We start from the raw sequence: 26,185 nt of genomic DNA on the forward strand, positions 1-26,185 counted from the left end.
GTAGGCATTGAAAGTAGAGTTTTAGGGCTCAGGTCTGTACTGCAGGGTTTGCACAAGTCAGATCTGGGTGCTTGACACCATACACAAATAGCCATATAAGGGGCTGAGTAATGGCGTAGAGCAGAGAAAGATTTCATACACAGCACAGGAAGCCACAGGAAGAAAGCAGCTCGTCTTTGGGGGATTGGCAAGAGCTTTGGGCCTAAAGAATTAGGACAGGAGGTGAGAAGTGTGCGTACACAGTCTCGATCATCAATGTGGTTGGGTTAGTCATAGCCTGAGTGCTGGCTTTGGGCTGGGAGCCATCTGTTCTGGGTGAGCAAATATTGTAGCCCGGTGGGTGGTCTGTCATGAGCAGCCTCTGCTGTTCTCTTCCTGGAGCCCAAGATGTTATCAGTCTGGCCTGGATTCCAAGGTAGCTTCAAGGGTCAAGCCAAGAACACATGCAAAAATCAAGGCAGGGGTGCCAAACCTTTTTTTTTTTTTCTTCTGGTTTCCAGTTAGTTCATGGGCCCAAGTAAGGAATCGATGGTTTATAGCAAAAGGAGTTTATTCATTAACAGTGCCATTTATGATATTGTTCGTTATAATTATTGGTATTCTGAGTGTTCTGGCTGATTGTTGCTTAAATGAATTTATATGGACGAACAAAACATGAATTGATAGAATAGTAGCTGAAACGCTGTATCGTGGGAAGAAAAGAAGGCTTAGGTGATCGGATGTCTGCCACATTGCAGTACTCTAGTCCATCTCTCTTAGGAATAGTATAGTCTTAGGAATACTTAATCTCAAGTTCTCATCTGAAAATGGCAGTGATGACTGTTTCACGCCATAAGTAGGAATAAATGTGTCTTGGCCCTCTTTCTATTCTTATAATAAAATATCTAAGGGCAGGTAGTTATTTAAAAATGGAAGGTTGTTTGGTTAATCTCATATTTTTACTGTATCTGACTTTGTTACCTGGTATATTGTATATACGTTTAATTGAAATAGGAAAGGAAAGGAGGGAAAACAAGATGATTGGGAGGGGTTGTGGGGAGGGAAATGGAGACAAAAACATGAGAAGGGCTATCAATCAGTGAGGTAATGTACCTACTACCTGGCGAACGTAACTATAACCCCTCTATACATTACCCTGACAATAAAAAAATAAAATAAAATAAATGGAAGTTTATTTAACTCATTGTTTTGGTGTTAGAGGAAGTTTAAAAAGAAAAATCCACAGGTCTAGCATCTTCTGGCTGTATCAAACATGGCACAGGTCATTACTTTTTTTTTTTTCTAAAAAACAAATATGCCAACTGGAGTCCTCTTCCTTTGCCTCCTTTCCTTTCTCTTCCTCTTCTTCAGGGTACAGACATGAGCTGTTGGTTTATTTAGAAAAAAAATTTGGACAGGAGATGGCAGTTGTACATAAAGAGTCTTAGGCACAAGTTACCCTTTCTTTTTTCTTTTTCTTTTTGTCAGTTGTGGGGCTTGAACTCAGGCCTGGGCACTGTCCTTGCATTGTTTTGCTAAAGCCTAGTGCTCTACCACTTGGAGCCACCATTCCACTTCTGGTTTTCTGGTGGTTAATTGGATATAAGAGTTTCATGGACTTTGCTGCCTCAGCTGTCTTTGAACCGTGAACCTCAAATCTCAGAATCCAGAATAGCGAGGATTACAGGCTTGAACCAGCAGCGTCCAGCAAGTGTACCCTTTTGAATCATAACATCAGGCCTCACTGGGGGAAAATGATAGTATTGGAAACAAAAAGATACGTTAAGCTCCCAAAGAGGTTTATTGAAGTCCTAACCCCTAATAGCCAAGAATGTAACTTTCCCCCCCCCAACCTTGGAAATAAGGACTTTAAAATGAGGCTATTAGAATTGGCCCCTAGGATCAGGCACACATGAAAGAAGATGTAAAGACACGCAGGGAGAAAATCCCCATGTAACTGGATTGCTTGCATACTAGGAAAGAAAGCTTGTAGACACTGAAAGCAGTCGTCCCTGTAGTGTTCAGAAAGAGCAGCATGCCCTGCAACTCTTGATTTCATTTCCAGCTTCCAGAGCTACAAGACAAAGTGGTTCTGTCATTAACCAGTCACTCTTTGGGGGCTTTGTTATATAACCCTAAGAAACTAATATAGATTGTGGTCATATGACCCGAACGAAGAAGAACGTTCTATAAGGCTCGGGTCAGCAGCTAGTGGGAGACAACTAATAATCTTTCATTGACCAGAAAAGTAAACAGCACAAACATCCTTCCACAAATATTTATTGAGTTCCTCCCACCTGCATGCTCAATGGCAGGCACTGACAGTGCTAGCAGTATATTTGCTCGCAGGGCCGAAGATTTCAAGACAAATATTTAATTTCAGGGTATGCTGCTACCTGATGATCTGCATTCCATGCAACTATTTTGTTAAAAATGATCATTTATAGGTTTGGCGGGAGCATGGCGAAGTACTAGGAGCTGGAGTGGTCACATACAAATGTTTGCATAGTTGCACATTTTATTTATTTCTTGAATCCAGAGGTACTTCATTCTACATGCCATTTTTTTACCGACAGATGATATCAGGATGAGTAGAGCCTGTGAGAGAAAGGGAAATGATGGAAAGCTATAAAGAAAGATATTGATTTGGCAGAGGAATAATGGGCACTGAGTCTTGTTTTTGCATATTCTTGTACCTCCTCCTGCCTCTTCTATCATAATAAATAGCATCACATGCACTCAGTTGCTTAGGGCAGTGACCTGCAGTTGAAGATACTTCCAAAATGTACGTCAAGTGAATGACTCACATTTTATTATCTTTTTGGAGGTTGAACTCTGGGCCAGGGCCCTGTCTTTGAGCTCTTTTATTCAGGGCTCTCCCATTTTGAGCCATAATGCCACATCCTGTTTTTTTGGTGGTTAACTGGAGATAAGAGTCTCATGGCTTCAAACCATGTTCCTTCGATCTCAGCCTCCTGTGTATCTACAGGTGTGAGCCACAGATTCCTGGCTATTTTCTAAAGGAGTTTGAGCACATGATGAATATGTGGCTAATAGGTGACATGAGTCACAAAGAGAAGCTGCAGACAGCATTGAGTCTATCCTGCATACCGTACAAAAAGATGGCCGTTGAATTTTATGCTTAACACACATTCTAGATTTTTTTCAGTAAATTTTATGGTTATCTGGTAAAAATTCTCAGATTATACTTGAGCAGTTTTGGTTGCATGAGAGGGCATTCTAGGTATGATCCTAGATACATTTCCTCTTGTATTACCTATTATAGCAATACTGATACTTCGATCTTGTCTCCATTTTTGCAAATGGAAAAAAAAAAAAAAGAAAAAGATGTTTCGAGGGATTAAGAAATTAGCCAAAGGCTGGGAATGTGGTTTTCTGGTAGAGTGCTTGCCTATAGGCATGAAGCCCTGGGTTCCATTTCTCAGTACACATAAACAAAAGAGCCAGAAGTGGCTCAAGTGGTAGAGCACTGATCTGAGCAAAAGACACTCAGGGACAGTGCTCAGGCACTGGCCAAAATAAATAAAGGAACAAACAAACAAACAAAGGAAATTAACTGAAGCCAGATGCTAGTGGTTCATGCCCGGAATCCTCTGGACTGGGGAGGTTCCATGTTTTGGCATTATTATTGTGCACACATAGACCTGATTATTTCAAAAGATGGTATAGGCCAAATATATCTTTTCACATCGTAGGTATTTAGATAATCTGTGGCCAGAGGCATCATATTATATTTGGACCACTGTATATTGGCTCATGCTGTGTTTAATGGTATTCTCCTAGAACATAATACTGATAGATGACTTTTGGGGACAGGTGATAAATTCATGTCAATAATTTTTTGTAAATGGAAAGAACTAAGTTGTAGAAACTAGAATGTATCCTTGTGGGTGAACTTTCTAAATATCAAGGATTTGAGAAGCCCAAGTCTGTTGACATTTGGACTCCCTGAGTAAATGATTTGTTGTTTTTGTTGCTGTGATACCCAACTGCAAGAAGTCTGGTGTTTCTTGAGATGGAAGTGTAGATCTAACGGTCTTGAACAAAGTATGTACTGAGTATTACCAGACACCTTGTTCCCTTTGGGGATTCAGCATCTGGTTTTTCCTTACTTTATGTTTTGTTTGAAAATAGTTCACGTTCTTAACTCTGGCTGAGTCTGAAGTTTAGACATGTTTTCCTTTGCCCTAGCATTTCATTTTTTTTTTGTTGGTTCTCCAGCTCCTTCCACTATGAGTGCTGTGGAATGTGAGGCTGGAATGTACAATTGTAGGGACCCCCAGAAGTCCTGGATCATATGGGGCTGAGTGGACTTGCTGTCTTTTGTGATCGCCTTCAAGCCATCAGGACGTCTACACAGTGAAAGCAAGCTGACATTGCCGAGTGGGCATTAGAGTAGTTTAGGTCTTGGCTCTTTTCTATGGTTTTGTAGTGAGTGGCTTCATAAATCACAACTAAACATAATGTTTTGCCCAGAATATGTTGAAATAGCCCCACCAATGTGTTTGGCATTTCCAAAGTGTTACTTCTATTACCATTAATCAGAAACTTACCATTGGAAAGATTCCTCTGTTTCTCAACATTATTTGGGGGTCAAATGCCTTGTTGAGAACCCAGTACCATCTGTGAAGAATATTTCCACGAAACAGAACTACACAGTGTGTGCAACCCATCTGAACAATTTAATGTTGTCTGTAGATCATCTAAAACATATCCATAGATTCTAGGATAAGAGTCCTCTAGACTAGCCGGGCACAGTGGCTCATGCCTGTAATCCTAACTGCTCAGGAGGCTAAGATCTGAGGATCGCAGTTCAAAGCCAGCCCAGGCACTAAAGACCCTGAGACTCTTATCTTCAGTTAACCACTAGAAAACCAGAAGTGGCGTGGTGCTGTGGCTCAAGCCATACGGCAGTAGCCTTAAGCTCAATGCCCAGGCCCAGAGGTAGGGGGGTAGCCTTGAGCTGAAGAGCTCAGGGACACTACTCAGGCCCAGAGTTCAAGCCCCATGACTGACAACAAAAAAAGTCCTGGAGACTAGCCTCTTTATCATCTTAAAGGCAATAGCGACAAAGACCACTGGAGTGACATGGCTTAGCCAATGCGAAGTAACTTGTGATCATTTCGGATCATGATGATGACTGAAATGTGTGAATAGATAAGCTCCAGTGCCTACCTCATGGAGCGCTCCCTTTATATTGTTTCTTATTTATTCTGGCTTACTTATACCATCACAGTCTTTTCATAACTAATATGATGTGAACTATCTTAAGCTATGTTCATCTGTTTTTCTTTTTTCTGTTAGCTTACATTAGTTATACAGAGGAGGATTTCGTTGTTATATTTCCACACATGTTTACAGGAGAATTTAATAAGCCTCACGCCCCCCCCTCTTCTCACTCTCCTTTCCTCCCCTTTCCACCTGTTTATAATACTGCCTTGTTTGTATAAAATATATATAGAAAGATATTCTCTTATTCCCAAAGTAGAGATACTAGTACTACCAACTCCATTTTATATATAAGAAAATGAAGACTTGGGTGGGACACAGCAGTATGCATCTCTAATCTTAGCACTGAGGAGGTAGAAACAGGAAGATCTTGAGTTCAAGGCCAGTTTGGGCTGCATAGTAAGACCCCTGTCTTAAAAAAAAAGAAAAGGCCTCAAGGAAGATGTTCAGGGCCAAGTTAAGAGTGCATCCTAGCTCTGTTAATGCCATAAATTCTACTTTAGGGTACTAGGCTTGAACATAATCCTCTTGTTTAAAGCAAGCATAAACAAGAATGCAGAGAACCTTGAAGGAATGCCCAGACTGGAGTCTTTCAACTTGGGAACTCCTCAAAAACATGCTCCAAGATACAGACTCAGTTGTCCTGAGTGGAGGCCTACCCCTGGGCTCTCTGGAAATAGTCTATTTTTTTTCGTATTATTTTATTTTCTTTGCCGGTCCTGGGGCTTGAATTCAGAAACTGGGTGCTATCCCTGAACCTCTTTGTGCTCAAGGCCAGCACTCTACACACTTGAGCCACAGGACCATTTCTGGCTTTTTCTGAGTAGTTTATTGGAGATAAGGGTTTCACAGCTTTTATGCCTGGACTGGCTGCACCCTGGGTCTTAAACAGCAAAAGGCTTTTTAAAGAAAAGGAGCTATCCTTCATACTATCCCTAAGGAAGTTGAAGGCTATTTGAGAAAAATCAATCTCTAATTAATTAGAACATATTTTGGCTCTTTAGTTTTCAAATCAAGAGGTTTGTCACTCAAAAGAAAATATTCACTTTCTCCCCTCCCTTTCATACCTAGACTCTTGGGCAGGAGCTTCTGCTTACTTAGGACAAGTCCACAGTGGGGCTTGTGACCAAGCCAGGGACCAGGCAAAATAGGAGCCACCTGCCTCATAAGGGTCCACAGAGACTCTGCATCTCAGAGACAAAATCTGTTTTTGTATTGGTCACATGTGACCAGCTGTGTCACCACAGTGGAGACTTCAGGGCCTCAGTTATGTCATGTTCTGGGTGGTGGGGGAGGGGGTCACGTGTACATGCCTACTGGAGTTCATGAGATCAAAGTCCTCTTTGTAGAACCGGTGTGATTAGAAGCAGACATGAATGTTTCTTTGTAAGCCCAGGGTACATGATTGCCTGGGCTAGAACCAGAGGCCGTGGGATCCTACAACATAGTCATCTCTGTTAAGTTAGAATCCTGAGCTGTGGGCCATTTCTGTGTGTCTTGTTGTTGGTTGTGAGGCTTGAACTTCGGGCCTGGGCACTGTCCCTGAGCTCTTTGTCTCAAAGCTAGCACTTTACCACTTGAGCCACAATGCTGCTTCCAGTTTTCTGGTGGTAAATTGGAGATAAGAGTCTCACAGCTTGATCCTGGTGGCTCACGTCTATAATCCTAGTGATTCAGGAGACTGAGGATCACAGGTCATGGTTCAAAGCCAGACCAGGCAGTCCATGAGACTCTTATCTCCAATTAATCACTAGAAAACCAGAAGTAGCTCTGTGGCTAAGAGGTAGGGTGATCGCCTTGAGCTGAATTGCTCAGGGATAGCACCCATGCCTAGAGTTCAAGCTCTGATCAAAAGAAAAACAACAACAACAACAACAAAGAGTCTCATGGACTTTATCATGCCTGGGCTGGCTTTGAACCGTGATCCTCAGATCTCAACCTCCTGAGTCGCTAGGATTACAGGCATGAGCCACTGGCGCTAGGCTTCGCTGGTTATTTTTAAGATAGGATCTTACTTTCCTCTAGATGTTCACAAGAGCCCTGGTCTGCCTAGTCTATAGACTCCCTAACCATCTGTGGATAACAGGCATGTGTCGTCGCCTGTAGGTTCACTTCATGGGGAGGGCGTATCATGGACATATGTGCACCCAACTGCAGTTTTTGAAGGAGCCTCACAAAGTTTTTGCCGAGCGCTGACCTTGAACTTGGATCCTCCCAATAGTAAGGTTACAAATGTGAAGCCCTGGTATCTAGCAGCTGCCAGCACTTAGGCATTTCGCTCTCACTTTGTAGGAGAAGGAACTTAAGTTACAACCTGTGAGCATCTCAGCACCTGCAACCCCTCTTCCTTTTCCTCCGACTTCTTCCACATTCCCTGCACCCTAGCAAGTTCCTGGATTGCTCATGATCCTCACATCCTTCATTCTTCCAACTCTTTGTTCTGAGTGACCAACTTCATTACTGCTGGTTCTGGAGTAGCATCACATTCCTAGGCCTTCTTTTCTCCATCTGGCTGCTGCCCTGAACAAAACAGGCTTAGCCCCTCTGCCAGAGGCAAGCTGTTCCCTAGGAATGGAGAGTTGGAGTCCCAACATCCAAATCCATACTGTTCCCTGTGCCTTGTGCCATGAAGCTCCTGAAGACTTGTTGGCAGGTGGGTACCAGTGGCTCATGCCTATAAGTCCTAGCTACTCAGGAGGCTGAGATCTGAGGATCACAGTTCAAAGCCTGGCCAGGCTAGACAGTCCATGAGACGCTTACCTCCAGTTAACCACCAGAAAACTAGAAGCGGTGCTGTGGCTCAAAGTGATAGAGCACTAGCCTTGAGCTGAACAGCTTAGGGACAGTGTGCAGGCCCAGAGTTCAAGTCCCATGACTGACTAACGAAAAAAATAAGACTTTGTGGCACAGAGGAAATGCCAGGCCATGCCCACTTTGTCACTACCAGCTAGAGCTCTACTCACAGAGCGTAGACAGTACAGTGCAGAGGGCTTCTTGACCCCACAGCGCCCCATGGCTTTTTAGCACTGAATATGGCCGAATCTTGGGACAGTAAGAGAAGATTCTAGAGCAGCTACCAGCTGAGTGGCTTCCTCCAGGTTGCTTAGGCCAGATCTCACCACACCCAAAAGGAAGTTGCCCTGGAGCCAGTCCTACTCATAACCCTTCCACTTTTCCTGCCAAATCATTACCAACTAGCCGGTGATCTCTGCATTATACATGCAGCCAACTGAGGCTGTGCATATAGAATGCAGAACAAAATCATGTCTACATGCACAGCCTCTGGTTGGGTGCACATGTGTGTGTGTGCAGGCATGCACGCACACACAGATGCATGCGTGTGCATACACACTTCTTTGTTCATTCAGATCAGAGAACTACCACAGTGGAGGAAGAATGAAGGGAAAAGAAAGCAAACACAGCCTTAGAAGTCAGATAGTGCAGATGGGGTTTCTAACATGCTACAGATTACCCTTTCTGAGAGAAATGATATATGAAATGTGGATTTATGATCACAGAGTTATAGTGCAACTAGTCGCTTGATAAATAACCTTAATATCCTGTGGTTCATTTATTTGTTTTAAACCTTTGGTATATTAATTTTGCATTGTTCACATAACTCAGGGGAAAATAAACAATTAAAAATCAACATTAAACAATTAAGCAATTAAAAATGAACATTTTGAGGTGGGGCAGGAATTTGGCCTAGTGGTAGAGTGCTTGCCTAGCATGAACCAAGATCTGGATTTGAGTCCTCAGTACCACATACAAAGAAAAAGCCAGAAATGGTACTGTGGTTCAAGTGGTAGAGTGCTAGCTTTTAGAAAGCCCAAGGACAGTGCTCAGGCCCTGAGTTCAAGCCCCAAGACTGGCTAAAAATGAAAATAAACATTTTAAGGAGAAATAGAGAATTGGGGGTAAAAGATTCTTGTAGAGAGATAGATTTGGAAGGCTGGCCCTGTGGAGCCTTGCATGGGAGTTGTCTGCTTTGAGAAAGTTGTTTTGTTGTTTTGTTGTTGTTGTTGTTGTTGTTGTTTTGTGGGTCATGGGCCTTGAACTGGGTGTTGTCTATGAGCTCTTCAGCTCAAGGCTACCACCCTACCCTTGAACCAATCCCCATTTCCCATTTTGTAATCTAGAGGTTACTTGAAGATAAGAGTACCAGGTCCTTTTGTGCCCAGGCTGGCTTTGAACCCTGATCCTCCGATCTCAGCCTCCTGAGTAGCTAGGATTAGAGACATGAGCCACCGTGCCTGGCCGAGAAAGTTTCTTCAGAGGTAGTCAGAACCAAACACTTAGCACCTTGGGAAACCATGCAATCCAGAGGCAGAGCTCAAAAATGTCCTTTTGCATATTTGGGCTGCCTGTCAGATGAGGACAGGAACTGTCAGGGCGGCCCACACATCCTCCTTCAGCCTCATCCACATCTCTAGAGAGTCCTCAGGAAGTGTGTGTCTTCACTTGGAGAAGCCAAGTCTTCTGAGCCCGGGTTTCTCATGCCTTCCCCTTCTTGAACTCCACCACAGTCCCCTGAGATCCACTCCACAGCTGAGCCAACAGGACCCAGGGCAAGCCTAAATCTGAAACACACCAACAGTTTGGACTGGGAAGTGGGCAGATTGTGTGTAGAGCCAGCAGGCACTTTGAATTTCTCAGTTTAAAACAGAAATGCTTTTGTACAGCTTTGTGTTACTGTCATTATTGTTTTATTGTGAAAGAAGGCCATTCTTAAAGAGAGTTGGCTTTGCTTCAAGGCTGATGGTGCAGACTGTTCTTGGAGAAGACCTTAAGGGCATATAGTATGTTTACTGTGCACACAGTACAGAGAAAGGCGAATTCTCTCGGGAGAGGGGCCCGTGTTTGTCCAAGAACTGGATCTTTGCCTCCTCCCACTTGGATTTCTCCCCAGCCAGTTGCATGCTTGAAAGAGAGATTTATGGGGCTTTAAGTACAGCTTTAAGTTATATTTTTGTTCTCTGCTTTTTTGTTTTGTGTTGTTTTTCCAAGAAGAGGGTTTTGCTCTCCTGGCTGTACTATGCCAGACCACAAACACAACTTACTACCCAACACTAAGTAATGTGTTTTATGAATGTAAATGTGTGTGTGTAAACATCAGGCAGTAGTTGACTATAATGGGTTCTACTTATCAGCACTTCTGGTGTCAGCCTCTGTCTCAAAGGTTTTGGTGAAGAACCATTTAGATTTTCTAAAGCCAGACTTTCATATACTCTAGGCAAGGGCTCTGCCTCTGGCTAACCCCTCACCCAATTACACTGTGTGACAGTTTCCTTTCTGAAGCAATTATTATTTTTTTAATTTATTGTGCCAATCTGATCTCTAGGCCTTAACTCTCTTGTGCTTCTTTTTTCTACTCGAGGCTGATACCATTTTTGCCCCACTTCTACTTCAGCTTTTGCTGCTTAAGAGATAAGTCTTATGGATTTGTCTTTCTGGTTTAGCTTTCAACCTCCATCCCCAGATCTCAGCCCCTTGAGTAACGAGGACCTGCTGGTGCCAGGCTGTAAAGCTACTTTTTATGAGTATTATTATTATTATTATTATTATTATTATTATTATTATTATTATTTTGCTGATGCCTGGGCTTGAATTCAGAGTCTGGGCACTATCTCTGAGCCTCTTTGTACTCCAGGCTAGCACTCTACCACTTAAGCCACAGTGCCACTTCTGGCCTTTTCTGAGTAGTTTACTGGAGGTAAAAATCTCATGAGTCACACACCAATGGCTTTCATCATTTTCCTTCATCCTTCCCACCCTCTCCCCTTCCCTCAATTTTCTTGAATTTGTAGACTATACATTAAATTTTATAACTGCATTATTTCCCCTTTCCTCTCTTCATCTACTCATCTCCCTTTAATCCTCCCACCTTTCAAGTACCCATTTCATGCTGGTTTTTTCTTGTTGAACTGTGAGTGAGCCTTTCTAAGGAATTATACCATTTAAGTTCTGCCCTGAATCTACCATTTTTCAGTTAATACATTTGGGTGTGTTTGGAGTCTACTTCGAAGTGTTTACTTGTATATTTATAAATTATTTCAAGCTTCCACTTGAAATAATTTTGGCTTCATGTAAAATTATTTTTTTCCAGGTTCTTTCATTTCTTTTGAAATGATGCAATATGGTCCTTTCTAATGGATGAGCAAAATCCCATTGTGTATGAATCTTTTAGATTACATGCTCAAGGGTGGAATCGCTGGATCATAAGGTAGTTCTGTGTTTAGCTTATTGAGTAACCTCCAAACTGTTTTCCAGACTGGTTGAACAAATTTACATTCCCACCAACAATGCTTTACTAAATGTATACAGCATGATGGTCACAATCTCTAATATTCTGAAAGCCAGGTGCAGTTGCACCACAGTCCAATAATAGGAATAATCAAAATGTATTAGAATATTTTTTCTTTCTGAACTCAAAATTCCAACCTTTACTTTCTTTGTTGTTGTTGTTGTTTTGTTTTCTTGTATTTATGCTGGTACTAGGACTTGAACACAGGACCTCCCACTGTTGCTTGGCTTTTTCACTCACAGCTGATACCTTACCACTTGAGCCACATCTGGTTAGTTGCAGATGAGTCTGCTACATACCAGCTTCCTGACTAGCTAGGATTACAGACACGAGCCCTCTACCACTTGAGCCACAGCACCACTTCCAGTTGTCTGCTGGTTATTGGAGATAAGTCTCATAGACTTTCGTGCCTGAGCTGTCTTTGAACCGTGATCCACATATCTCAACCTCCTGAGTAGCTAAAATTACAGGCGTGAGCCACCAGCGCCCATCCTTTATACTTGGGTTCTACTTTAAAAGGAAATGAACATTTCTACTCTGCTAAGGGTCACGTGGATGTTTATAGCATTATTCAAGGGCCATACAAAAGGATCAATATAAGAAGACCAGGGCTGGGAGTTTGGCCTAGTGGTAGAGAGCTTGCCTAGCATGCACAAAGACCCGGGTTCAATTCCTCGGTACCACATACATAGAAAAAAGCCAGAAATGGTGCTGAGGCTCAAGTGGTAGAGTTCTAGCCTTGAGAAAGTCCAAGAATAGTGCTCAGGCCCTGAGCTCAAGCCCAGGACTGGCAAAAAAAAAAAAAAAAGAAGAAGAAGACCAGCCAAGGGCATCCAGTGAAAGGCGTAGGTGTCTGTTCCATCACGTATCAAATAATTTTCTGGGTCTTATATAGCGTGTAAGCCAGAAATTCCCTTCTCTTGAAAATAGCTGTTTACCTTGATCTGACTGAAGACAGCTGGCACTTCCACGCAACTGGCTCCCTAGTTTAATGAGATTTTCTTATTAATTGGTGCATTTCCTGGCATAAGGCATACTTCAGAGGGGCTGGATACTTGACAGGATAATTCCTAGACTGTATCTGAGTGTTCTGTTTAATTTCAAATTGTAGTCATCTTGTTTCTGCTTTCTGTATTGGTTAAATATTTAATTTGGCTGCTATACCTTACTAACTCCTTCTGATTATTTTTTCTCCCATCTGTTTCTCTCTTACCTTTCTTCTTCTGCTTCTTTTTGTCTCTAGAATTAGGTCTCACTGAATGCTTTCTGCTTCTCTCTCTCCCTCTCCCTGTCCCTCTCCCTCTCCCTCTCCCTATCCCTCTCCCTCTCCCTCCCCTCCTCCCCCCAGTACTGGGGCTTGAAATCAGGGCCTGAGCACTATCTTTGAACACTTTTTGCTCAAGGCTAGTGCTCTACCACTTGAGCCACAATGCCACTTCCAACTTTTTCTGTGTATATGGAACCAAGGAATCGAACCCAGGACTTCGTGCATGCGAGGGCAAGCACTCTACCACTAGGCTATGCTCCTGGCCCTCTTCTTCTCTTTCCCACTCTCTCCTCTTTCTTCCCCCTCTCCTCTCTCTGTATCTCTTTCCTTCTCTTCCTATCTCTTTCTCCCTTTTCCCCTCTTTTTCTCTGTCCCTTTCTCCTCTTGTTTTTCTCTCTCCCCTCCTCTCTTTCTGTGTCTCCCCCTTCTCTTCATATGTGGTAGGACTTCAGCCATGTAAGAGCAGATGTATAGTTTCATAATCCCATGGGCACTTGGTCTGTCCAGAGGGTTACCAATTCATCTGCCAAGGCACAGGAGAGGAATTAGAGGCAAGATTGTCTGGTTGATTTGGCTTCCTATCAGGAGGAAGCCTGGGGATCTGCCCGCCTAGATACTTACCCTCACCTGCTCACCCCCCTAACTGTGTTGAGTCCTGCCTTTCTCTTCCTGGTAATGTTCAAGGCCAACTTTGGTTGTTAGGATTTTGCTCCACCACCTGCAAACCTTTCTTTTTTTTTTTTTTTTGCCAGTCCTGGGCTTGAGCTCAGGGCCTGAGCACTGTCCTTGGACTTTCTCAAGGCTAGAGCTCTACCACTTGAGCCTCAGCACCACTTCTGGCTTTTTTCTATGTATGTGGTACCGAGGAATCGAACCCGGGTCTTCGTGCATGCTAGGCAAGCACTTTAACCACTAGGCCAAACTCCCGGCCCCTGCAAACCTTTCTTACCCTAGGTACACTGTTGTGTGCAGCTTTTGTTCCTCCTCATAAGGAATGAGAAGTGCTCCGCGCACCTCTCTCCAAGCACGTCTTCCTTGGGGACATGAATTACATCGTAGTTCTCCAAGCTCATGATGGATCCATTCTCAAAGAATCACAGAAATGAAACTCACCATCTGCTGTTTTTCCTTTTGCCTGTCCTTGAACTCAAGGCTTGGGCACAGTCCCTGGGCCTCTTTGTGTTCATTGCTAACTCTCTACCACTTGGGTGGCAGTGCCACTTCTGGCTTTCTCTGAGTAGTTTATTGGTGCCTGGGCAGGATGGCTTCAAACCCCAATCCTCATGCTGGTGGCATGAGCCACTACCAGCTTCCAGACACCATCTGATCTTCAGTAAAAGACATATCCAAGAACGCCAGCCAGGGGCCGGGGGCTCACGCCTGTAATCTTAGCTATTCAGGAAGCTGAGATTCAAACCAACCTTGCCACAAAAGGCCGAGAGACTCTTGCATTCAATTAACCACCAGAAAACCAGGAGTGGACTTGAAGCTCAAAGGCTGGAGCGAAAGAGCTCAGGGACACAGTACCCAGGCCCAGAGTTCAAGCGCCATGACCAACAAAGAAAGAAAAAAAAAAGATCTTTATAATTAGAAGAAAAACATCACCACCTTACTTGAGTTCGCGTTATCAAGGGTAGATGGAATCAAAATCCCCAACCCAAGTAAGGGGAGATTGAGAAACTAAAAATTGTAACCACCATTCTGTAGTCACTAACTAACTGCTAGTTCTGCTTCTGTAACCCACTTCACTGTCTTATTGCTGAGACTCTATGTTGTGCTGTGACCCCTGACCCACTTCTGCCCTGATGCCTGGAAAAAGTCTAGTGCAGAACAATTCCCAGAACCACAGATGGTGCTTATCTCTATAATACCAGAACAGCCCCTCCTGGAGTCTGGTAATCACTATCTAGACCACAAACCCTGAAGTTTAGCACGCATCCTCTTGAGTCACCCTAGTGCTGTCACCCAACCAGTTCAAAGTACGTCAACCCTCGGACCTAACCAATAATTTGTTTCTGATCCTTTCCCACTTGGTAGCTTACCAATCATACTATAGAGTTGTTTTATGATTTTCCCGCGGTATGTAGTGATTTGGTACAAGGTACCATGATGTGTGTTCAGCCCCTGCTTCCCCCCAAAAATGTATAAAAGATGCTGTACCCCTGGGCTCAGGGCCTCTCAGCGTCACCAGTTGCAGCCGCGTACATGGGAGACCCAAGCTCGAGCTTGCAATAAAGACTCCCTTGCTTTTCCATTGGTGATGGTCTCTGCTGGTCTTTCGCGACAAGGCTTCCTGAACTCAAGCTTAGCAGAAATGTGTTCCTAAAGTGGGCCCAAAAAGAAACACATTCTGTGTGTCTGTATCCTCATCAGAGTGCGCTGTAGTATAGAGAGGAAGTGATTTTTCCCAGGCTGTGCTTCCTGTGGGTATTTATAATACATGTGGAATTGTAAAACATGTGGAATTGAAAGCCCCTTCTAACCGAATGCTTGCTCAGTCAGTCTTACCTACCTGCAGCTCTGGGCCATGTTGTCAGTGAGCCTGGAACTGCAGCAGTTGTTGAGACCACTTAGGGAGGAATGACATCTTTGTTCCCTGCCTGGCTTTGAAAATACTACCTGAGACGCCTGAGAAATGGCTTCTGGGTTTTTTGTTTGTTTCTTTCTTGTTTTTCTGGAAGAGATTTGAAATAAATGTCTAAGCTTACATATTGTGGAAGATGTTAATTTGCACAGACAAAAAAAAAAAAGCAACCCAATCTTAATTGAATAAACACCTTATTCTGAAACTGGAAGAGACTAAGGACAGCATCCTACTTTGTTTGCCTGCTTGTTTGTTTTTGTTTGTGGGGGGTGACTTTTGTTTTCTCCAGGCAAGGCTGTGCTAGGTAGCCCAGTCTGGCTGTGAACTCGGTTCTCTCAAGTAGTGGAGATTACAGGCATGCTCCATCACATCCTGTAAATATTTGAAATTTTTGTGTGTGTGTGCCAGTCATGGGGCTTGAATTCTGAGCTTGGGTGTTGTCCCTGAGCTCTTCAGCTCAAGGCTGGGGCTCTTCCACTTTCGGCCACAGTGCCACTTCCAGTTTTCTGGTGTTAATTGTAGATAATTGTCCCACACACTCTCCTGCCTATGCTGGCATTGAACACAATCCTCAGATCTTAGCTTCCTGAGGTGCTAGGATTACAGGCATGAGCCACCACCAGCTGTCATCAGACAGTCTTAAAACCACTTGTTCCTCACTATTTTCTGCCAGCCGTGGAATTTGCAGGTACATATTCGTATTTGTGGAGTCACAGGAAGTTGAACTCTGAGCACCTGGGCAGCGATCTTAAACAGAGCTCCAGGATGCACTTCCTCCCAAGTGCAAGGCCTTTGCCATGCAAGACACTGCCCTGTGGGATTCCTGCATGCAGGAGGCACACCACCCCCCCACCCCCCAACCTCTTTCAGCCTGAAGCCTCTCCACAGCCTACAGAGATCTCTGTACTCTACCCTCTGGCTCCTCTTCCTTCAGTTTTGTTTGCTTCTTCCCTCCCTCCTTCTCTCCTTCTTCCCTTCCTCCCTCCTTCTCTTCATTCCTTCCTTCCAAATGTTTTATTGAGATACAATTCACCCATGTAAACTATACATATTTACAATTATACAACCACTAGCACAATTTTAGAACATTATTATCATTCCCAAAAGTAACCCCAGGCCACCAGGAATGTTCTGTCTCAGTAGACTGGCTTATTTGAACACTCTGCTTTTCAAATACATAACCCATCCTGACTGGATTTTTCACTTACCATAATATTTTTAAGGCTTGTTCCTGTGGTTAGATCCATTTTAATACTGTATAGTATTCCATTGTGTATACCAAATTTCATTTTTATCTGCCATTATTAGATGTTCCTTTCAGTGTGTGTGTGTGTGTGTGTGTGTGTGTGTGTGTGTGTGTGTGCGCGCGCGCGTGTGTGCATATGCATGCATCCATGCTGGTCCTAAGGCTTGACCTCAGGGCCTGGGTACTGTCCCTGTGCTTTTTCAACCCAAAGCCACACTTGAGACACAGCTCCACTTCTGGCTTTTTGATGGTTAATTGAAGATGAGTCTCATGGACTTTTCTGACTGTACTGGCTATGATCCTCAGATCTCAGTCTTCTCAATCACTAAGATTACATGTGTGAGCTACTAGCACCTGACTTCGTTCTGTTCTTGAAGGCACCTTGTCCTCAACAAGGGAGTACGAACACCAGTGCCCACCAGTTAAAAATAAGGAAGGCAGGAAGTAGACAGGGCTAAGAAATAGAGAGGGCACCTCTACCAGGCCACCTCTACCAGGCCAGATCTGTGTGGCCATCCAGATTTGTTGAGGTCTTCCTGTTGTTCCAAAGGATCTAGAATCTGGATTTTATGTGAAAATTTCCTAGGTTTTGAATGTTGATCATTGAAAGAAACTATGTGAGAAAGACAAGACACAGGTACAATAAAGGTATGGGAGCCTCTACAGGGCTGTCTGGGACTCCTGGTGACCAAAAGTTGCCCTGTGAAGGAAAAGAAGAACCCAGATCGCACATCCAACTCTGGGTAGGAGGAGGTAAAATTTCTATCATTGTTTGGCTCCAGATCTGCTCCAGCAATGAAAAAAAAAAAGAAAGAAAGAAAAAGAAGAAAAGCAAAGCACAGGGTAATGCCTCTGTTAAATTAGTGCTAAATCATCCTGTAAATTACGGTGACCCACTTTGAGATGGATTCTAATCTGCCAGCGTGACCTCCATTGTGACTGTGACCTCCACCATGCCTGAGACTGCTGATTTTGAACAAAATGTGCCCAGAATCTATGGGGACAGATTTGTGGAAATGGAAAAGAATCTTGTATATGGAGGTGATGTTGTTCTGTATGTAGGCTGGGAGTGGAGGAGACAGTGGTTTAAAACAACAGCAAGTGAATATCCTTATTTGTTTGCTTGCTTTCAGATCTGATTTCCATTTGACCCTGAAGGCCATGGTTCTCTGTGGGGATTTTTTTGTTATTGCTATCTCAGTTGGTGGTGGTGGTGGTGTGTGTGTGTGTGTGCGCACGCGCGCATGCATGCATGCACCTTGAACTCAGTGTCTGGATACCTTCTCTTACCTGTTCACTCTACCACTTACCTGTCACTCTACTCAGTGTCTGGGTGCTGTTCCTTACCTGGCACTCTATCACTTGAGTAATACTTTCACTTCTGGGTTTTTGCTGGTTAATTGGTGATAAGACTCTCCTCAATTTTCTGCCAACCTAGGCAGAAAATTTTGTGAGAATTTTCTTTGTTGGTCCCAAGTTCAGGTCTGGGCACTGTCTGTGCTTAAGCCTTCTGCTCAAGGAAGCACTTTTTGAGCCACAGCACCATTTCCAGTTTCTTGCTGGTTAATTTGACATAAGAGTCTCATGAACTTTCCTGCTTAGACTGGCTTTGAACCATGACCTTCAAATCTCAGCCTCCTAGAGTAGTTAGGATTGCAAGTATGAGCCAGTAGCACCCTGACTTGTGAGAATCTTAGCTCCAGTTAACCAGTAAAAATTAATTAATTAATTAAAATTAAGCTGGAAGTACAGATGTGGCTGAAGTGGTAGATCACCAGCTTTGAGACGGAAAAAACAAAGCCAAATAAGAGTTGAAGGTCCTGAGTTCAAACTCCACTACTGGCATAAACACACACACATACACACACACACACACACACACACACACACACACACACCGAACCACCACCACAAACTACTTGATATGGCTCAACAGTATTGTTGCTGTGAAAAACGCACAGTGATAATGATGTTCATTCTTTCTGTCATTCCTGTAGGTCTGTCAGTTTGTTGTCTCCGTCAATGGACTCAATGTGCTGCATGTAGATTACCGGACCGTGAGCAATCTGATCCTGACTGGTCCACGGACAATTGTGATGGAAGTCATGGAAGAGCTGGAGTGCTGAGCAGCGAGACCTCTGTCCGCTCCCCTCCCTCCCCTCCCAGGCCCATAATGACATATCCCAGAACCAGCAATGCAAGGACAGGCTTTCCTGTACATGGACAGCTCTGGATACCTGGCTCTTTCCCCCTCCCCACACATCTTAAGTTCCATACACTGTTTGTATGTGGAAGACTCGGGTAACACAACTTCAAAAAAAAAGTCATTGTAGGAAAGCAATAGGAAGCAGAATTTTCCTACATGATGGAATTGCCTTACTATATTTCCATTTCTAGTTGTAGTCCTCATCTTTTGTTTTCACGTTCATTTGCACAAAGTTGTGGAGATGCTTCTCTAACCAGAAGAGCAACATTATTGAAATCTACTTTCTGGGGAGTCATGCAAAGTAGTTGAGACAGACTCTAAAATTATTCTACTTTTCTAGCTGGGCCCAGTGGTATTATCTCAGCTAGTTAAAAGGCTGAGGGCAGGAGGATTGCTTGAATCCAGGTGTCTGAGGCCAGTGTAGGCAACATAGGAGACCACAGCTCAAAATAAAATTTTTACTTTCACTTAAAGTAGTATGGGCTTAGAAAGTAGGTGTACCTATTTCTCTTCAAATGAAAATATAAATCTATATGTGAATATGAATATTCATATATATACGAATATATATAGGAATATAGTCTGCTAACCAATGTTTGTAGAATGTGAGATCTAAAGTACTCATGTGCTTTAAAGCTATCAAGAAGTGGCTTTTTCTTAATCCTCTCCTTTAGTGTTAACTTAATATGCTTCAGTTCTGACATCAGATAAAAAAACAAAAATCCAAATCAAACTGTTAATGCTGTGGGTGGAGGTAGATAAGGAAAGACAATGGAGAAATTGTGTATAATTGTCCCTGTTTTCTCTTTCTGAGCCTGAGTCATTTTGTATACAAATCAGCGTTGTCTATAAATCAGCTTTCTAGAATTCATTCTGAATATATTGAATGTAAAAGAAGAGAAGCTTTGTATTCACACAGATAAAATACAAAATCAAACCTTCTGGTAAGATTTTACTTTAAAAGTGTTTACTTGAAAAGAAAGTATCTAGAATTTGGCCTATGTGTGATAAAACTTAAGTTCTTCAATTGTCTTCTTAGTTTGACTTTTTACAAGCTTTCTAATGGAACATGTTAAGGACATGATTTGCTGCTTGTTTAGGGAGATGATTTTTCACAGAAATTACCACTTTCTTTCGTAATTTTCATCCCATTCATATATATGCCTATTTAGGGTTTTGTTTTGTCTTGTTGAGGGTTTTCTTTTGGGGGTCAGGGAGTTAGAAGAATGTACTGAGTTCTTGGTGTATAGAGGAAATTCCTCAAAGTGCCAAATTAGGTAGTCTGAAATACTTTTGCATTTCATATAATGAATTTTGAACAAGGAAATTACTTTCATATTCTGTATTAATGAAATAAAACACGAGTGTTGTACCTCAGTCATTTTCTTCCATAGGTTATTATAATATCTTGGTACTGGTACCATGCTAAGGCTTTTATATAAAATACTCCCAACTTTGGTAGCTTTAGTCAGAGAACAGTGTTTTGAAGTTCTATTGAGTAACTGCCATTCATATTGCCAGTCTATATTTGAGAAAGACCATCCCCTCCTGTGATTGTGCATGTTTATACTGTGTGCCTGGCACTGCTATGTCATTTAATGTGTATGATCTCCTAAAAGTGAATGTTCACCACAATCTTTCAAAGTAGATTTTATTCGTCTCATATTCCATATGCAAAAACTAAGCCTGAGCAAGATTAAAAATGTTTTCCAAGTTCAAGCAACTGCAAGAACTATCATGTGCTGAAGCCTGAATTAATACACAAGTTTGTTTAATGTTAAAGTCCCGGATGCCTGTCTCTCCATTCAGGGACTTGATATCTAGAGTTCATTCTGTTCCAAGTGCTGCACTAGGACTTTTGGTCGCTGGTCCTTAGGGGGCTGTGAGATCAGTTCCATCATTGCCTTGATTTGACTAATGAGGAAACTCACAAACAGGTCATTTTCCCAAGACTAGGCAACTAGAAAGTTGGAGGCCTTACCACTTGGTTTTGAAAACATTTTTTGTAACTTCTTTAAAAGATGAGTCTTAGTTGTTTTCTGTCCTTGTGTGTTCATTTACTGACGTAAGAAGAAGGAATGCCTTTGAAAATGCCATCTTTTGTCTGCCCATTAACTTGAGCTGCCCATTAACAGAACTTTTCTTTAGGCAACCTAAACACCCAAGAAGTTGTCTATGCTATACATCCCCCTCTTGCCCCTGAGAGAAAGACAGAGAACAGAGCGGGGGGTGGGGGCAGGGTGGAGGGGAAGGATGGGAAGAAGGGAAGAACTACTCTTTGCCTTGTTTGGAGGGTTATTTTTATGCCAATACTGGGACTTGAACTCAGGACCTTACACTTTCCCTTAGTGTTTTCATTCAAGACTGGCCTTCTGCCACTGGAGCCACACTTCCATTTCCAGCTTCCATTTCCAGCATTTTTCTGGTCAGTTGGAGAGAAGGGTGTCACATTTGCCTGCCTGAGATGGCTTTAAACCAGGATCCTCAGATCTCAGCCTCCTGTATAGCTAGGGCATATAGCCATGACTCACCAGTGTCTGGCTCCCTGGGTTTTACTACCCTCAGATTAAGGGTTCAAATGCCAGAGAACCTCTTATGACCATAGGAGGTTTTTACCAGCTCATCCTTTACAGCAAATAAAACAGGTGTCCTGATTTCCCCAGAGACCTCACCTGGTTCCTTATCAGCTTCCTGGAATATTCTTTCTCCATCTTTGCCTTGGATAATGCTTCCTTCTTTTTCGCTCCTCTTTGCTCTGAAAAGTCTTAGTTCTCTAATGACACACCTCCTCCAAATTCCCACGGGGAAAGACGTTTACTAGGAAACACTGATGACATTTACTAGGAAATTTCTCCATCACCTATCTGTCCCTCTCCCCCGCATCTGAAGAACAGGACATGGTTGTCACAGCTACAGTATCCCCTGACATAGCTCCCATCCCAGAGTAGTAAACCAATGTCATACAGTGGCCCACCCTGAGCAGTGCTTATAGCAACAACGCCCCGACGAGATGCGTGCTCACTTGGGGTTCCATGTGACTGATGCAGCAGTCCATTTATCCGTAGGTACCACTTGAGTCTCCATATTTATGGTGAGTGAGCAAATTCGCAAGAGGCTTTTTTGGTCCTGGAGGTATCAGAGTGTGAGCTGAGCGTGTGATCTTCACACTGGCTCTGTTGGAAGAGGGTGGAACCTTTAAGAGGTATAATCTAATGGAAGGCCCTCACACTGCCAATTGAAGGGGATTGTGAGAACCCAACCAACTCCTCTTTTGCTTCTTGGCAGTAGGGTGAGCAGTTTAGGACTGCTATGTGTTCTCTGTCATCATGTTCTACCTCACCACAGTCCCCAAAGCAGTGGGGCCAACTGGTCATGGCCTGCAACCTCCCAAACTGTAAGTCAAAATAACCCTTTTCTCTTTGTAAGTTGATTGTCTCAGGTGTTTTGTGATAGTGAAAGAAAACTCAATTGCACAGATGGCTGGGACTGTGGGCTGAATTCCTCGGTTTCACCCCAGAAGGCCTCAAACAGGGTGAGAATGGAAATTACAAGACCTTTTTGTCATTTAACTTGACTATTTTATTAGTGTGACTGTCACACCAGAGAAAATCACTAAACTAGGACAGAATCTAGAGGGGAGCCAATAGATGTTACCCTTTGATGGGAGGAATTTCTAAGAGCTTGTGTCCATTTTAATCCAACAAGAGTGGCTACCTTATTTGTTGACTGAAGGCCTAAGACATTACCTAATTATTGAAAGCCTTTGGCTATCTGTATGCAAATTACTAAGGAATCATGGGATGGAAAAATAATACTGAGTTATAAACAAAGGCTCCTATCTAATGACAAAAAAATGCTAAAATGATGCTATTGGACCATATAGAGCAAAGTTTATTTACTGGTCACATAGCATGCCCAACTCAGGAAGCATGTGGGTTATGCGTGTGGGCCAAGTAATGCTCTCTTACTTTCCAGCCCCATGCTTCAACAGCACAGCCTTCTGCAGCAGAGGCCGTGCAGCCAGAATAGGCCTTTGGCATTAGGGTGGTCATCAGATCAAAATGGTACCAAATACCCATGAAAGTAAGAGAACAGATATTTCATTGGCTTGTTAAATGGTGTCATAAAAAGTAAGTATTCTTGGGCTGGGAGTTTGGCCTAGTGCTAGAGTGCTTGCCTAGCATGCTTGAAGCCCTGGGTTCAATTCCTCAGTACCACATACATAGAAAAAAAAAAAAAGCTGGAAATGGTGCTGTGGCTCAGGTGGTACAACTCTAGCCTTGAGAAAGCCCAAGGGCAGTGCTCAGGCCCTGAATTCAATCCCTAGAACTGGCAAAAAAAAAATAATAATAATGGTAAGTATTCTTGGGATTGAAGTGTGGTCTAGTGGTACAGTGCTTGCCTAGCATGCGTGAAGCCCTGGGTTCCATTCCTTGGTACCACATACACAGAAAAAACTGGAAGTGATACTGTGGCTCAAGTGGTAGATTGCTAGCCTTGAGAAAGCCCAAGGACAGTGCTCAGGCCCTGAATATTCTCAGCTAGTCTCTGGTGGCTCACATCTGTAATCCTTGCTACTCTGGAGGCTGAGCTCTGACCATTGTCGTTCAAACCCAGCCTGGGCAGGAAAGTGTGTGAGAATCTTACCAAGTAACAACAACAACAACAAAAACTCAAGTGGAGGTATGGATTAATGTGTGGAACACTAGCCTTGAGTACAAAAGCTCAGGGATAACTCCCAGGCCCAGAGTCCCAGGACCTGAAAAATATACATGTATTTTTCCTCTGTGATTTTTGGAGCTTTCCTTCTATAAACCCCTCTAACTATAATGCCAAAAACTATCACTAAAACAATGTATCTGAAGACTTTTAGTGTGTGTGTGTGTGTGTGTGTGTGTGTGTGTGTGTGTGAGAGAGAGAGAGAGAGAGAGAGAGAGAGAGAGAGAGAGATCTTCAAAGTGAGAAGTGTATTATGTGTGAGATTTTATTCTTTGAGAATCTGTAAACCTTGGAGTAAGCAGGAGGCCCGAGTTCAGATTCCTATACTGCCAAAACATAAAATAATAAAATAAGATTAAATAAAGGCTAGTTGTCCACTGAAAGTAGATTGATTACCTAAACATGCAATATGTTTAGGTGATGGAAATGAAAGTGATTTTTGTTTCTTCATTAGCATAGTATGTGTAACTTTGAAATCCATGTTTTATTATAGAGAGAAAATTTCAGTTGCCTTCTGGGTTGATTCTGCTGTCTGAGGTTTCATTGTTAATCTCATTGTTAAAAGCTGTGAAAATTGGGGCTGCATTCTGTGCTTTATGCATATGATCCCACCACTCAGGAGACAGAGGCAACAGGAGGATTGTAAGTTGGAGTCCAGCTTGGGCTATAAAGTGAGAGTCTGTCTCAAAAATTAAAATTTAGGTAGGGCTGGCTGTTTGGACTAATGGTAGACTGCCTAGCACGCATGAAGACCCAGGTTCAATTCCTCAGTACCACATACACCAAAAAAGCCAGAAAGGGTGCTGTGACTCACGTAGTAGAATGCTAGCTTTGAGAAAGCCCAAAGACAGTGCTCAGGCCCTTAGTTCAAGCCCCAAGATATATATCTATATCGATATCGATCTCTCTCTGTATATATATATCAATATATAGAGATATCACTATAGCTAGAGATAGTGTAAATTAATAGACTCATGAAGAAATGATGGCTGACAAAAAGAAGACACCTAACATTGGGTAGATTAGATGTGAACAACTTCACATCATGTTATAAAAGGTAGTGGGCATATTCAGAAATGAATGCCAGGAATATCATTCCTTGCCATTTGAATTGGAGTCTTCAGTTTCCAAATACTTTCTTTTCAAATATGTTACAAAAATAAGATACTTTAAAGACCTGTTTTAAATGGTTTTGAAACTGTTCTCTCCTGTTGTCTATGAATCCTGTTTCATTTGATTACAAATGATCCGAATAATTCTAGATTATTTTTGGGTTTTCTAATTGATTGAACTTATTTCTGATACTGACTGTAGCTCTCGTCACTTAAGGCAGGATTTCAGGTGTGATTTGCATTTGTGTGTCTCAATACCAGAACAAGCTGTGTAACAAAATGAAGTTCATCTTCATTCATTGTCCAAGATAACATATGGTATATCAAATGAATTAATAAATGTTCTCAATAGATATCTTTATTTTTAAATTATGTGAGATTTGTCTGCCCTCCTTATTATAAACTGTACCATGATAATTAAAATTATTGTATGAAAACATAGGAGCATGGAATAAATGATGTATTGTTTGTAAATGCCTATGCAGTCTTTTTAATTGCACATAGAATCTTTTCCCAGCTTTTATAACAAATTGGCCCAATTTTGCCTAAAGAAAGAGCTGCATTTTAAGCTGAGCTACTGCTTACTGATCAGAAAAAAACACGTGGCACTCATTTAATTTACTGTTGTGGCCCAAGGTTCCCTCTGTGTGAGTGTACTTCATGATGGATAGTTTTTTAATTTTCTGATTTTTTTGGGAGGGCGGGGAGAGGAACTGGAAAAAATGCATTAAATTCCTTTTTTTTTTCTGAACAAGAACTAGTAGCTCAAGCCTATAATCTTTTTTTTTAATTGTAATTAGTAAAAGGGTTACATGATATTTGCCAGATAGAAGGTGCATTAATTCACATACATTGATACCCTTTCACATGTCTTGGTACCCATTTCCCTCCCCCCCCACACCCCCCACCCATCTTGGTTTTCCCCCCTTCCCTATCAAATTTCAAATATCCAAATACAAATAAATTCAATATATCAGATAACAAAGTGAGATACTATACCAATATGAGATAACCAAGGGACAGCAAAGGAGATGAGAGACAACATAGTACATTAAGGACAACAATCATTCATTATATGGCTTTTGTTTCACTATCCTGGAGGTCCTTTCAATTAGCTTCACATTATATGGCCTTATGTATCAAGATTTTGCTCTATTGCAAATCTCTGCTAGTAGAGCCCAAGGTTTCTACTGATTATGACGAATGAGGGAAACCATTGAGCCTAATGAAGCCTATAATCTTAACAACTCAGGAGGCTGAGATCTGAGGATCAACGTTCAAAGCCAGCCTGGGTTAAAAAACAGTCCACAAGATTCTTATTTGTAATTAACCAGAAAAAAAAAAAAGCTAACAGTAGAGGTGTGGCTCAAATGGTAGAACCCTGTCCTTGAGCAAAAGAAAACGCAGATGAGAATGTGAAGTCGACGTTCAAGCACCAGCCAATTCTGCACTAGAATATGATTGGGAATCATTGTCTCTTTGTGCCATGGGTATTCTAGAATTCTATTAGGAAACAGA

At 42.4% G+C, this 26,185-nt stretch overlaps 1 protein-coding gene across 2 annotated transcripts in view; it reads left to right on the forward strand.

Moving 5' to 3' along the window:
• Deptor (DEP domain containing MTOR interacting protein) overlaps positions 1-19,309 on the forward strand; it is a 103,712-nt gene extending 84,403 nt beyond the window's left edge. Inside the window, exon 9 of one of the 2 annotated variants that reach the window (XM_090339323.1) lies at positions 18,628-19,309. In XM_090339323.1, the coding sequence (XP_090195449.1) occupies positions 18,628-18,756 (129 nt within the window). In that variant the 3' untranslated portion in view covers positions 18,757-19,309. Of the gene's footprint in view, positions 1-17,216; positions 17,279-18,627 lie in introns of those variants that run through there. The other variant, XM_090339324.1, reaches the window with a different exon arrangement.
• Positions 19,310-26,185: the final 6,876 nt, after the last annotated feature.

Source organism: Megascapheus bottae, chromosome 9, assembly GCF_031878675.1.
Source record: "Megascapheus bottae isolate mThoBot1 chromosome 9, mThoBot2.hap1, whole genome shotgun sequence".
NCBI classification, from domain to species: Eukaryota; Metazoa; Chordata; class Mammalia; order Rodentia; family Geomyidae; genus Megascapheus; species Megascapheus bottae.